Source organism: Polyodon spathula, chromosome 25 (assembly GCF_017654505.1).
Source record: "Polyodon spathula isolate WHYD16114869_AA chromosome 25, ASM1765450v1, whole genome shotgun sequence".
Classification (NCBI taxonomy): Eukaryota; Metazoa; Chordata; class Actinopteri; order Acipenseriformes; family Polyodontidae; genus Polyodon; species Polyodon spathula.
In genome coordinates, this window is record NC_054558.1 from 3,074,160 (window position 1) to 3,089,039 (window position 14,880).

At 45.2% G+C, this 14,880-nt stretch overlaps 1 protein-coding gene across 1 annotated transcript; it reads left to right on the forward strand.

The window, feature by feature from the left end:
- Positions 1 to 5,068, forward strand: LOC121300319. The gene is made up of 4 exons (XM_041228844.1): positions 1 to 2,460; positions 3,232 to 3,382; positions 3,652 to 3,869; positions 4,303 to 5,068. Exons 1-4 carry the CDS (start codon positions 2,185 to 2,187, stop codon positions 4,465 to 4,467), a joined length of 810 nt encoding a protein of 269 aa, XP_041084778.1. The 5' UTR covers positions 1 to 2,184; the 3' UTR covers positions 4,468 to 5,068.
- Positions 5,069 to 14,880: the final 9,812 nt, after the last annotated feature.

Sequence of the window (14,880 nt, forward strand, 5' to 3'; positions counted from 1 at the left end):
AGGTCATGTCATTTTATTACATTTTATTTTATGAAGGTTCAGATTGTAGGGCTTCCCCTTTTTTACTGCAGAACCAGTGATAAGGTGGTGTGGTTGTGACTCCAGTTTGCCCCATCATGCCCATCCCAGCAGCACTTTCATTCTCAATGCAAGACAGAATACAAATCGCATCACACTGCAGGTTATAAATCTCTACCATTTAATGAAAACACACACAAAAAATAAATAAAATTGCAACCATATGTAGCAGATGATGCAAGGTTCATGATATAGCAGGTCTTGCATCCATACTAGACCCTGATCAATTGTGCCCTGGAGCAATGCGAGACAGGCTTCTCCCATTGTTAGTGGCACTTGCTCTCCTCGAGGTAAATTTATGGCCCAGAGGGTTTGTTTTAATGAACTAATTAAACCTCCACCCTGACACTGAGGTAGTTAATTATTTCATTTGCCTGTTTAACCCCCAGCCCCCTGCTGAAAAAGGTTTTCTTCCTGTCACTCTTTTCAAGGACGTTCTTAATTCCAAAGCCGCATCACAGCGCTCTTGTGTTGCAGTTCTTCCAGTGGAATCCTGTGTGTTATGTAAGGGGCGCGTCACTTTTTATCAGCCTTGTCTGTTCTGGGAAGCCCGGGCTCTGACTGTACCTCCTCGAAGTGGATAAGTTGAGGCTAGACTGTGGTGGCAGAGTGTTGCCCTGCGTTGTTGACATCTCGCCACTATCTGCTGTTTTGTGTACCCTAAAGCTTGCTGACCTTGGCGTGAAATGTAATCACTCACTGAACGTTTGAGTGATGGCTTTCACAAAGCACAATAAACGCTCCCAGGTATCGACAGTGGTAACTGCAAAACAAATAGTACATCGCCTTCAATTAAAAAAAATAAATACAGGAGTTTCTGTACAGCACAATCATTTTGCCATGTAATGCAGGCAAATAATTGTTCAAAACGGGTGGTGCAAGCAGAAAGCAATTGCTGTGTCTCCTTTGTCATGAGACTGTGCAACTCGGATGAAAAGCTAACCACACATCCTTGCGATGGCATGTACGTTTTTTTTTTCAGTTTGTTTAAAACGTTCAGATCATATTGAAAGCTCTGTTAAGCGTCTTTGATAAAAGTCTACAGAGGACCATGCAGAGGGTCATCGCTGGGGTCTGCGCTGCTTCCATCACACATGAAGTGGCCAAACCAGAAAAACCACACGTCTAACAAGAGTCGTTCGATTCTCCCTGCTGAAAGAATGTTCTCAGTAAAAGCGGAACTGTTTTTTTGGTTGGTTTTGTTTTAGTGATTTGTTTTTATGTTCTCTTTCCAGGAACAGCATTCCTCTTTTGTTTAGATAATATGAGGGTTAGTTTGCCCCGCCTGGCCACTCTGAAATTTAGTCTATTTTTAAATCCTTTTCCTGAAAGTTGTAATCTCTTTACTTGAAGAACGGAGCAGCACCCCCTCAGCAGGGTCTTTCTCTCGCTGTAATTGCTAACTGAGGCTTGTGCTCCGGGTTTGAAGTGGGGACCCTGCAGACTGTTGCAGGAGATGAAGCGTACCAGCGCTTTGTAGCGGTCAGCGTTACAATTGCTGCGTTCGCTGCTTGAACTGTCTTTCTTTAAAACGCAAACCAAGCGAGCGCCAAGGGGAATTGTGTTTTCAAGCCCTGGAGAACTCTGCAACGATTGAGACTCGCTGTATTTGTTAGGACTGAAGGTTTTTTTTTTTTTTCTCCTTTGTTTTTATCGGGGCACGATCATTTCATTTAACCACTTATTCTGAAGTTTGAAACACAAAGGGCACACAGATTTATCAGAAGCACAGAGTCATAGATAGCACTAGCCTTAGTTCTTTTGCTAGTGCCTTAGCGAAGGGTGCTGAGTCTTGGTAAATAGTCTGTTACCAAAGGAGTCTTTTACTAGTGAACAGTGGCTATTGCTCACTCGGGCACTGTTCCTAGTACTATTGTACATGGGGGGGGGGGGGACCTTGAGAAAATAAAGCTAGAAACAATCATTAAAGTTTTAGTTTATCACATGGAATTGTTTGACGAAGCATTTCCAAACCCCTCCTGATTGTAGCCGCTAGCAGATGTAGGTTTTGGCACCAGATGATATGATAAAACGGCACACAACAAAGAAGTTAATTTGAATTTAATTCCGAGGCACCGACACTGAGGAGTGTGGCTGAAATGCAAAATGAAAAAGGGGGGCGGCTGGCGATTGTCTATTCCAGGGAATCGCAGCGGTAACACAATTTACAGAGCCTGTATCTGGGTGGGTGTATGTGAACCGGGCTCCTCCTCTTGTGCTTATAAGTTTAAGACAGACCATGCTGCCCACTTGCAAGAACTCCAGGGGTCTGGGATACTGTGGCCGTGCCAGGGGCTGGGGTGCTCTGCAGTAATGTCTTCAATGCGTGCCAAGCTGCCTGCAGGATGTGTTCCCTCCACCAGGAGATTGTGTGTGCTGAAGGTACGTTTCTATGCTTTCATCAGATGTGTTTGAAATGGGCAGTGTGTGTGTTTCAGAGCAGCCTGGGTGTCTCTGAGCTCCGTGGTCCTGCAGCACGAATGCAAAGGAGCTGTCTGTAATTCATTTAGATTTGTGTTTTTGTGGAAGGCCACTTCCTTTGGTCAGTGCTCGCTTCCGTGGTTTCTGAGGCTGCTGTGAGGGTAGGCAGTTGAGATAAGGTACAGCACGGCTTGCCTGGGCTGTGCAAACTCCTGGTGGGACTATATTAATCCTAAAGCAGAGCGAACATTTCGGGGTAGCGTGACTGTACTCTGGTTTGCTTTCAAACTTGTTACCCAGGGACTGTGAAACGGAGCAGGCACGTCTCCAATGGAATTCCTCCTGGCACATGTTTCAATAAACAAAGCCACAGAGAGGCAAGCAAAACCACTCAACGATGTTTATTATCCATAGCAGCATTAGCGCTGGCTCTGGGGTTCAGAACTGAGAGCGATCTAGCCAACAGTGAAGAGTGTAAGCACACTCTCAGTGCACATCCTGGATAGGAGCACAGCATCGCGATGTGGATATACAGAAGCACTCCTGCTGCAGTTGACTATGAACTCTAACAAAGTCACTTCAGTAAAGGGGCTGTATGCTCTTGTACTGATGTTCCCATGCTGGGGCTCTGATTGTGCCCCACTGTTGAGAGCGCAGCAGGCAGTGTGTTGGATCTCTGCGGTTCCCGGGGCATCGCTGCGGTAACGCCCCCTTACTCGTGTTTTCCTGCAGGCGAGCTCTCTGAAGGCTCTCTGGGTGCTGTACCCTGTGCTCTGCCTTGTCATGCTGCCCCAGAGGTGCGGTGCCGCGGCCCGGGCGCGCTGCGGCAGGGAGCTGGTGGAGGACCTGCAGTTTGTGTGTGGAGACCGCGGCTTTCACTACAGTACGTACAGCAGCCTCTGAACAGCCATTTCAGGCTTAACATTGTGTCCAGGTTTCCCTGTGGCTTGACATTGCACAGAGGTAGATAGCCGCTTTGGATAAAGGTATCTGCTAATGACTAACTTAATGAGGAATATACTGGTATGCTGATCAGAAAATATGCCAAAATGCAGCTCCTGTTTATCAAAAAGATGTCCCACTACAGCCACACGAGACAGCCCTGTGATTGGTACCATGTCCACAGTTGTGCTTACCTCACTCATGTTTCAGGTAAGAGTTCCCGTTATGGCACTCGGGGTCGCGTGAGAGGGATTGTGGATCTGTGCTGCATCCGGGGCTGTGATCTGCAGCTGCTGGAGGCATACTGCGCTAAGCCCAACCAGCCCGGGAAACCCACTCCCAAGCCAGGCTCCATGGCCACCCAGCAACTGAACCATCCAAAGAGACCGGCCAGGGACCTGACCTCCATACACGGCCAGCACAGGCAGGTAGGAGCAGCAGAACCAATGACCACATTTAATAGAGCGGGCTGCAGTGATGAAACGGTGGGGGGGTGGGGGGGTTCGGGTGCAATATCTGCTTGCTGCTCTCGTGCACGGAAGCGACCTGTACGAAGCTGTTTGGCAGAGATGCAGTGGAGCCTCTGGTGCAAACCCACAGCATGTTACATTTACATTTTTAGCTGTATCTTGAGAACTGCTCAGCCCAGTGTGATTAAACTTGGTAAGGACATTCGATAGACCTTGATGCTTGAGCCTTGGGGGGTGATCACATGTCGGATTTTGATTAAACCGTCACCCACAACTTCAAACACTCCTGAGATAAGAAACTTAGTCAGACACACCTTTTATTGAAACTCTGCTTGAGGATATAGATGTGACTCACAGCTCTGCTTTAGTGTGTTTTTATTTTTCATTTCAGATGGTCTTCAAACAGCACCCCAGTAGGTACGTCTGGCCTTCACAGTTCAGGAGACTCGAGAGAGTGCTTCTGGCTCAGTCGGGCGTGAATCTGCGTTTCCTGAGCCTGCGCACTTGGGCGCAGCACAGCGCGGTCCTTTTGAAAAGATTCTTCAGAGGGACCTAGCATAGTCGAGAAACGAACGAGAGATGTGCAGTCCGCCACCCCCTGTGATCAACAACACAGTGACCCATTAGAGAGTGCTGCTGACTGCTTGCGCTAAACCCTTCCCAGGGAAATCCACATGGTGTCGTCACCGCTCAGACAGGGTGTATTGCTTTGACTCTCCTGGCTGCTTCAAGACATCATCGTCCTCTCCACCAGAAGAGATGTATATAGGCTTCTGTGACGTCAGGTGCTGGCTACTAACCGGCCCAGGAAAGACCCCAAAACTATAGTCTTACAGGCGTTCAAGCTGTGCCTGTACATCCAAACTAATACACCCATAAACTCTGAGCTGCCAACCTCTGCCTTATTTATATAAAATGTGAATCCTTCCGCACAGGTTTTTACTCTGTCTTTAAACAGATATTCACAGAATCCTCAACAATGCAGCAGTGTTTCTGTGCGTTTTTTAAAAATATATTTTCTTACTGCAAAACTTGAAAAGCCCTTTTAGAAAGTATGTGCACTCTTTATTTTTCGTATGCTCTTTTTGTATATATACAAATGTTGAAACACTGTACTGTGGTTTTGTGTATCAGTGTAAATAATGTTTAAAATAAAACTAGTGGCATATTGAACTGTTGTACAGAGGTAATTGTGCGTGGGGACAATTTCCATTCATAGATGTGTGTGTGTGTGTGTGTGTGTGTGTGTATTGCAGTGTGTAGCGGTACAGGGTTAGAGAGTTACCTTTCAGGAAAGCCCCATAACAAGTTTCATAGAATAAACAGTAGTACAGCAACAACCAAGATCTCAGAACACAGCAAATATCGAAATATCATGCGCCATGCAGGCTCAATCAAATCCATGCTTCTTGGCTTAAATTCTGAGCTGATTTGCAAGCATATGCGCCGGGAACAGAGCTGCAGGCTGGGAAAGTCGAGCTGGGCTGACCTCTCCAGGGGAGCATTGCACTGGCCGCTGTGTGAGCCTGATAATACCCACGAGAATGCTTGCGCGTGCTTTAATTTAAGAGTGTTTTTTTTAATCTTGTTACTCTTACCTTGCAACACATTAACAATTTTTTCTCAAACTAAATCTATTCAGCAAACGTCAGCTCTCCAAATCGATGATGTCATGCATCCCGTCACACGCAGGAGATAATATAGTGACCTCACACCTTGATGTCTCAAGCCTGGAGTCTTAACACGGAGATCAGTCTCGCAGTCTGATATTTTATTAGATATCTTTTTTTATATCTTTTATTTCTGTATCTCTTTTTTTTTGTTTGTTTTTCAAAAGAAAACGTGGGGCAGCTTCACGCTATTCTTACCTGCTTGTATCATCGGTCCCCCTCTCAGGTTAGCTTTACTGTAACTAACGCGATGCTGGCAGCAGATTACACACAATGACATCACCCTCAGAACTAGATCAAGCTGACTCATTGAACTGGGGCTCCAGTTTTACAGTAAATAAATACGAGAAAGTGAATCCATATGTTTCAAACAAGAAACCCCTGCCAAATATAAAGGTCACAACGGGAAACGAAGGCGCAGATTATTCCAAAACCATTCAGATAACCGCGTGTCTCTAAACATCGCTACACAACGTTATGAAAATCTACCACTTTTAGTTTTTAGTTGTCCTCGTGTTTCCTCCTGCCCTATGCAATGTCGTGTCTTAATTGGATTTCTCATACCTCTCTGGGCTTTACAATGCTATCCTGCGCTTTAACATTGTCATTACACTTTTAAATATTGTGAACCTCCATAAGGGAACACGGGGCTAGTTTGTTTCAGTTCACATGTTGCTCACATGTATAAACCATGCGTTCATACCTCTTACTCGCCACCAGGGGATTATGAGAAGTGTTCGTTCATGCATGCACGCCTTATATACGTACTCAACATTTGTTACCATGAACATGGTCCATCCATGGTAATTCAATCCACACGAATTAACAGGGCTGAATTCAAAACGAATGACCCCAGAAGTGCCTAAGATATTCCGGTGTTGCTCCAGCGGTATGCAGCCGGAATTCATTATGCATTGACGGACGTTATTTTAAAGTTTTAGCCCTATTAAAAGACGATCAATTATGAAAAAGAGCTGTCTGCTTCCCTCGAGAGCAGCGCACACCCAGGGTGTCAGGCGCTGGCAGGCAGAGTTTGCTGGGATTGGAGAGATCTGGTTTTCCTGGAGTCAGTCCAGTACTCGCCTGGCCTTGAATTACTATAGATAGAGAGCCTCAGCCCGCTGGTTATCTTGTGTACCACAGGTGAACAGCCTTCAGCAAACTGCAAATAACAGGTTTTTGGAAGACAAATAGCAAGTGAAGGGTCACATTTTACTGATTAATCAGCAAATTACAATCTTGGCACGCTTTTTTTTTTTTTTTTTTTTCGTTTTGCGTTGAAACAGAGCAAGCTAGTAAAGCGTTAGCCTAAACTTCGACACATAAAGTCTCCTTCTGAAAGACATTTGTTACCGGTACCTAAGACCTGCAAACGAGTGTCAGTGCAGTCTGAGCATGCGGTTGTCAATGCATATGATCCACAAGGACCTTCTAAATCCACACTTAACACCAATCAGCTACTGATAATGCAATGAATCAATTCACTTTGAAAAGGCGTGTTTTGTACGTTACTGTCTTGCTGAGTACTGCTTTATCAGTGAAGTAACCGGCCTGAAATTATGCAGGTAGAAGGACTCGTTTATTTAATCTCTAGTGACCTCAACACCAAAGACTGGAGATCGCTAGTAAGACCAGCTAAAATCACTGAAAGACTTCACCTAAAACCTCCAGTAAGATTCAATACCTGAATGCAGGGGTGTGTAGTGTTTTAGTACTCGGTGTAGGACTCCTATGGGTTAACACCACAATATAAGACATGTTTTCTGAACTTTCAAGAATTAAATGTCACATCTTTTATTGTTTTGCGTAGCACCACCCCCCTTGCTGAAGACTGAAGACCAGCTGTGCTGGGAGATGGAAATATTTTCTTGGACTTTGTTAAAAATCATGAGCTTTAGCTGGGGGGGTCAGAGATGAAAAACAGGCCAGAGTTCTCACTGCAAGACAACCCTTGGTGTAGCGGATACTATCACCTCTGGGCGTCTGAAATTACTGGCTTTGGAAGAGCTCCATTCCAATCGCTGTGTCTCCTACAAGTCACGTGATTCTGTCAATTTTAGAACCTGCTAAGTAGGCAACGCCATGATTGGCTGGAGGTGGGAGCAGACGCTGCCTATCATGTGCCTCTTCAAGCTCATTGCATTGTGATTGGGTGCAGCTCATGATCAATCAGAGGACTGAATGCAACCGTTCCTCAACCCAACCTAAAGCTCCAGCAGGCAGGGCTGAGTGCCCCGGGGGCTGCAAAGCAGCAGCGATAGCGACGAGCACAACACCCAGATAACGCGCTGATAGGCTGCACGGCTGTTACAATAATGTGCTGCTTGCTGGCTTGCAGAAGACAGCAACCTTGAGGTTTCAATCCAGGGAAGAGGTTATCGCGGGGAGAGGGGGAGAGGGGGGTGAAAGAGCTCAGACGGAGTGCGAGCGGGGTTGAGAATACAGATTTGAGAACACATGGATTATTTTGCCATATAAGTTTAATGATCACTTTATTATACCTTTCACCCATTTTGCATCAGGCTTGCACGTGTAAACATGCCCGGGTCCCTTGGTTCCCCGTGGATGGCAGAACTTCATCTGCATACAGTAACAGGCGTAGTGTTGTGTGATGCCCTGCCATTGTGGATTCTGAGCCCCTGTATTTCTATCTAAAGCTTTCTCGTGCCAGGCACACACCTGGTACTGAATTGCAAGGATTTCTCTTCGTGCCCTTGCGTCATCGTGCACGTCAGCCCCTGCGCTATCAGTTCACTCCCACGACGCGCTTCTGATACAGACCTCTGAAGCTGGGTCTGCCCCAGACGACTGGGAGCGAGGCAATGAGAAAACTGTGGGGTCAATCCTGGGGGTCATTAGATTGGTTACTCCGCGCTTTGTAGCGCAAGGGTTAATTCTTGCTGTAGTACAGTTCTGCAGAAAGACGCCATGTCCCTTTAAAACAATAAGTGTTCAGCGGCCAGAGAATTACAACGATTCTTGATCCAGTCCACTTGTGTGGTATGTCTTGAACGCAGAAAGCATATTCATTGTAACCACATGCAGACTCTGCCGCCTCTCTAAGCAATATCCTCTGTTTTGGATATAAAGTGATATCAAATTTCTTTAATTGGTTTCCAGTATTTCTTTTTTTTTCTTTTTGTTAACATGCAATATCCCAGGCATCAGTGGTTCCCTCGCGCTTACCCATCGACCACATTCAAGTAAATAGAAAGGCTCGCTGGGATTTTGCCATTTAAAAATAATTGCCCTTCTAAAGGTTTCCTATGCTTCTGCAGTTGTGCCGTGCTTTTCCCTGGCTCATAACGACGGGTTTATCACGGTTAGATAAGGTTTTTAAAGGTGCTTTACCGCACCTCTCCGTGCTTTACTGTGCTTGCCTGTGTTCTGCCATGCCTTCGATTGATAGAAATGCTTCTAAGCTCACTTGACCTACAAGTTAATGTTCAGACCCAGGGTTTATAGGTCCCTACCCCTTCTCTGTAGCAGAGCTGGTTTGAAAAGTCACAGCCTTAAACGAGTGCATACAAAATCATTAGAAACATGCTTTAAATTGCATTCAAACTATTTAAAAGACCAGCTGCAAGCGTAGCCACTGCTTAGTTCAATTCCCTGGTTATAAGCTATGTGCAATTCCCTGGTTATAAGCTATGTGCAATTCCCATGGGTCTGTGCAGGCAGTTTTTTTTTAAAGAGGATAGTCTAGCCAACCAATTGTGTGGTTTCCAAAATTTCAGGATGCGATGATGTTGAACTTCAAAATATTTCGGACATTCAATTTCTGTTTTCTGACTTCCTCTGTGGAATGCGCTTGTGTAGAAATGATTTCCATGCAGGCGTGCTGTCTCTGTGCAGAATCAACACCGCGATTAAACAGAAGTGTTGCAGCTTTGATTTTTTCGAGTTTGAATTAAAACCCTTTCTTTCTCAATGGCATGTGCATGCAGACCAGCAATGCTATACTGTATACATATTTGACCAGTTACACTGCTAAAGATTTGCTGAAAGCGTAAAGTGCCTGGTTTAAAAATAAAAAGAATTGCTGCAGAAACTTGTGCATCTCTGCCTAATCTCTGTCCACGTCACTTGGCAAAGCTAACGGTGGTACAGCGAAAGAACAGTAAGCTGTAATGAAGGACAGAGATAGCAGTGCAAAGAAGGCACGCAGCAGGGTATGGCTGCAGAATATTAGTATGTTAAGTGCATTGTGCATGCTGGGAAACAGCATGGTAAACTGCAAGAATACACTTCTAGTATCGTTCAAGGTAATTTGCATAGCATGCTTCCCTGGCATGCATCCCATCCATCAGAAAGAATCCTCGTTGCATCCCTTTGGAATCCCGTTTGAATACAACAATGCTTTTTTAACACGCCAGGGTAGAGCTTGCAACCGTGCACTGCACACACAGGCTTGCAGTTTATCAGTCCTCCTTGCTTTGTATACGACCGAGAGAGCCAGTCAGTCTGAGGTCAGGCCTTGATATCCCAGTACAGATAACGGATGTAAAGACAATCTATCCAGATGGCACGCTTGTCAGCCACATATCACCGGAAAACAATAACAGGGTTTTCAGGTGCTGGTCGTCTTGTTCTGTTGAGATGCAGTTAATCACCTCCAGATCCTCCAGTAAACATGCGTAGCTTCCAGCTGTGGAAATGCCTGTGAGTGACACGCAATCTTGTCTGTGCGAATCTTGTTTTCCTGCCCAACTTTCTTGGTGAGCATAGCCTGTGTGCCGTGAAGGCCAGCAGCATGCTGAAAGAAGAAATTTACCAACCATGTGCCGGCAATCCCAAAGGGCAGCTGTTCAGACCACCCTGCTGGCTTTGAACCAATCGCATCGTCCAATCAGGGGGCGTTTAACCACCTGAAAGAACAGCGAGGCAAAGGATTCAAGAAAACTCTCCTGTAAATCCCTCAACTGTTTGCCGTCAACACATATTTGTTCCAATTCCCAATTCCCCGCTGGTTACCAGAGCAGGGAGCATTTGTACTGTTTTCATGCTTTCATGTCCTGCTGTTGACTCACTGAAAGTCAATATCAGCGTGTGTTTGTAGCCTTGTGTCTTGCAAGGCAAGTACAGAGAGTTCATGTGCCCAGCCTAGAAGAAACACAAATAAAAATAACATCAACACTGCTGGCTAAATGCATGCCATTCTGTGTAATGCATCAGGTCTCATGGGCTGTGTTTTCATACTGTTTCCATACTGTCATCACATAGGGATTGCCAAGTTAGAGAAGAGTTGCAATGAGCCTTTCATTTGGAAGCAGGGTTTCCTCCAGCGATCCCTGTCTGACAAGCTTCCAAATTCAGCATATCCCTGCATAACCTCCTCCACACACTCAACGGGACAGTGACCAGATTAAACTGTCAGCGTGAATCAGGGCTGGAGGCCAGTCTGCTTTGAAAGTTGCACGACCCAGAGGAATGTTGAGGGACTCTGTACTTCATGCTAATTCCTGCGAGGGCTGCTGTAACTTAAAACTGCTTTGTTGATTTTTCAAGTTACTTTCATGTTTTTCAGTGTTGATATTTATTTTACAGCCTCGAATAAAGTATTGCTAAAGTAGTTTCCTATATGGGCATATTTGTCGAGAGGAGACCAAGGTTATAGCTTTTTTTGATGTTTGTAATAGTTCAGTAGCACAAGATCTGCCTCTCAACACACCATTGAAGGACCACACACATTACAAAACAGAAATGGTTCCAATGTTCTAGGGACCTCCAGAGTTGGGCAGAGCCCAGTTTGAGAACCTCTTCCTTTCCAGATTCCAACCTTGCCAGATCTTCCACACAAAAGCCATCAAGCTTGCCGAGTTATTTCCACGGCCACCACAGTGCCAGTGAGGTAAGCCCTAACTTGATTGGCTGTAGGAGGAGGCTGTAGATTGGCTGCTGGAAGCGCCTTGTGTTCTGATTGGGTGTCGCTGAAGTGTCACGCCCAATTGGGTTGCACGGAACACTCGATTGCAATAACTCAGCATATCGGTAGCCTTTTCTAGAAGCTTTATTAAATGATCGATCGATAGATCGCCTAAAATCAATAAAAAAAAAAAAAAAAAAAAAACGTTTTCTTTTAATAAAGCATGCTGGATGTTTCTAGTCCAGGGATTATGTGAGAAAAGTCTTGCAATTTAGTTTTTATTTATTTCTGATTGTATTTTTTTGCTTAAATAAATGGTAGGGTTCTAGAGTACTCGAGTAGATAACCCAAGCCAGCTGCAGCTGGAAAAACATGTTTTCTCTGATTATGAAACTACAAATAGATTGAGAAATATCTTGGCAATTAAAAAAAGGAACAGCTTTGAGAAGTTTGGGAATTTGGGAGCTATTACGTCTGCCTGATCTGCTTTTTTTGTTTGTTTGTTTGTTTTAAGTGTTGCCTGTAAAATATCATCACCATAATAATCGACTGTTTAATGTTTCCAATTATTAAAGAATGCAGTTAAAGCACAACATGCGCCTGTGTGACTCAACTTAATCAGCAGCACTGCACTGTATTAATCCCAGCCTCTGCATGTACAACCTTCCACCACCAGGGGTCTCTGTTTAGCCAAGCAGAGTACATGATTTTGAAATGAAGCCTGCTTTTGACGAGGCAATGTTACACAACGCCACTGTTGTCGGGTCACGTGGAACATGAGCGACTGTGCAGTATACAAGGCCTGGAGCAGTTAGCTGTAAGTCTAGTAGGTGCTTGACAGATCTCTCAAGAATCACTGTATTAGGGAAGGTCTTTATTGGAGTGGATGGGAAGCACTCTTCATGTCTAATGAAAGGAAAGTGTCGCTGGTCATGAGTCAGAATAGTGCGCAGTGAGACAGGGGAGTGCTGGGTCTGTGGATCAGGGTAATAAACACCGCTGTCTGATTACAGGCTCAGGCAGGGTCTCTTGTTCCTATCAGTTGTGTTTCAGTTTTTAACCAGGAATGTTCATACGGACGGACGCTTCCTTGTGCTCCCAGATAAAAAGAGCCATCGGCTTGTAACGAAATTACAGCAGCTTTAACTTTTTTTTTTTTTTTTTTATAAAAAGGCACAGCAAATAATTTACACACACACACACACATAAGCGCACATACACACACACACACACACACATACACAACTTCCTGGTCACGCTCAGCAGTCGCTTAATATTCTTTGAAACAGAAGGGAAATGGTGTGGATCAGGAGTTTCCAAAGGGAAATGCTGTGGATCAGGAGTCTCCAAAGGGAAATGTTGTGGATCAGGAGTCTCCAAAGGGAAATGCTGTGGATCAGGAGTCTCCAAAGTTGGCTCTTCCACTCCTTGTCTTTGTTCCAACCCTGTTCTAAATTGTTTTGTTTTTTTGACACTATGAACCTGCCACCTAGTCTGATTTTACCACATACATTCTCCACCAGCCTGATGCCATTGTTCCCTGTGATTTCCTGCACAGTTTGCTCTGTCTCCCTGGCGTTCTTGATTCTCTCCTCCGCGCTTGACAGTGCCACACAACACCTGCACTGATCTCACAGCCCTGTTCCACCTCTCCCGGTGTAACCTGACACAATGAAAGAGGACTCTTCCTTTCTTCTCTTCTCAGTGTTCCAGTTCTCCTGAGAAGGATCTATCTCGACTCCTCCTGCCTGGCGCACAGCACAGGCCCCTGGTGACCCTGGGGGCGGGATGACCTTTCAGAAGCTCTGGTGCAAAGCAGTTCAGAAAGGGAAATGGAGCGCTACTGCAAATACCACGAGGCCGTCAGCCATCAGCGCGCTTTCACTTTCATGACTCATAGTGCTCTCCCAGGCATGTTGCAACAGGAGGGCTCTGGAAAGCACCACTATTATTAGGAGTAAACATGTGGAGAATCAGAGGCAGCTGCACTAATCCAGAAGTGGGGGTAGAATTGCAGTTCGCTGCACCTCGACAGTTTCACCATGTCTTCGCCATGCCTCTGCGTGACTTATTCAGCTTTGCAGTGCTTTCATTATACAAACTTGTGATGCACGGCGCAGAAAGCCGGCTTCTATGTTCTTTGCAAGTTAGTTAGCTGTACAGAACAAACTTTGCACTGCAGCAAAAGCATCTAAGGCCATCTCAGTAAAATATCCACGTCTACACTGCGGGCACATGCTGCCAGTGCCCTGTGAGCCAGACCTGTACATTGCATTGGTAATGGTGGCACATTTTCATTTTGATTGAATCCAGGCATGAGAGTAAGAGAAGATCTTTACTGGTCACATGGAGGGAGTCTCCTATGCGTACGGCGAGGACACGAGGAGGAGGATATAACTCGCTTTTCATATTTGCTGGGAATGGATGAGTCCCAGCTCCAGTTCGCTGCTGTTGCAAAATAATGAAATTCCAACTCTTTTCAACATGCTTGTCTCTATCCTTGCAGCAATCACTAATCCTACTCCATAAGGAATGCAAACCAGCAAGCTGCCAAGCTGTGATTCAGCACAGCCAGAGCGCATGGGCCATATCCTTTGTGCTGGTAATTGCAATGCAGCTCTAGAGTATGAATGTAACTCTATGCATGCCAAGGCACAGCATGTACTATTTTAACTATACCTAGATATTCTCTATCAACAAATTGTTACACAAACTGCCTGGCCACTTTATTTGGATTGTAAAGGTTTGGGATTTTGCGACCCCTGGGTGGAGTCTGTGCCACCATTGAAATGTAATTTGAATCATTAATGTCAGTATATTTACATATATATGTGTGCGTGTGTGTGTGTGTGTGTGTGTGTGTGTGTGTGTGTGTGTGTGTGTGTGTGTGTGTGTGTGTGCGTGTGTGTGTGTGTGTGTAAAGCTTGTTTGCACTCATGACCGCCAAAGCTTTTTGCTGCTATTCAAGACAACAAGAATACAAACAATGCAGGGGGTTGAGCAGCAGTTTTGTGTTCAGCACAGAACAGGAAACGAGCGAAGCCCTGGCTGTCACTGTTAACCTATAATATACCCTAAATCTCTTAAACGACGATTCATCTCAGCAATGAGTGTGTTTGTTTCTAGGATACACTGCAGCATGCTGAAAGTGTGATCTGCAAGCTCTACTGTATTAAAAGCAATGGAATTTGTTTCAAAGATAGGCATCCCATCACCTGGCTGTTGATCCTCCTATATATGTGTTCTGTATGACTCTCTGTCTCTCATTGTTTCAGCTTATTATCTACCATGCTGACGTAGAGCTGGTATACCAGAGTGTAACCATTGACCTGTCCCCCAGCACTCACACCCCAATTGATGTGATAAATGAGTTCCATGTGGCATGTCTTATTGATTAATTGCATCCACTTGATGTAGAAAGCTGAAGGATCAG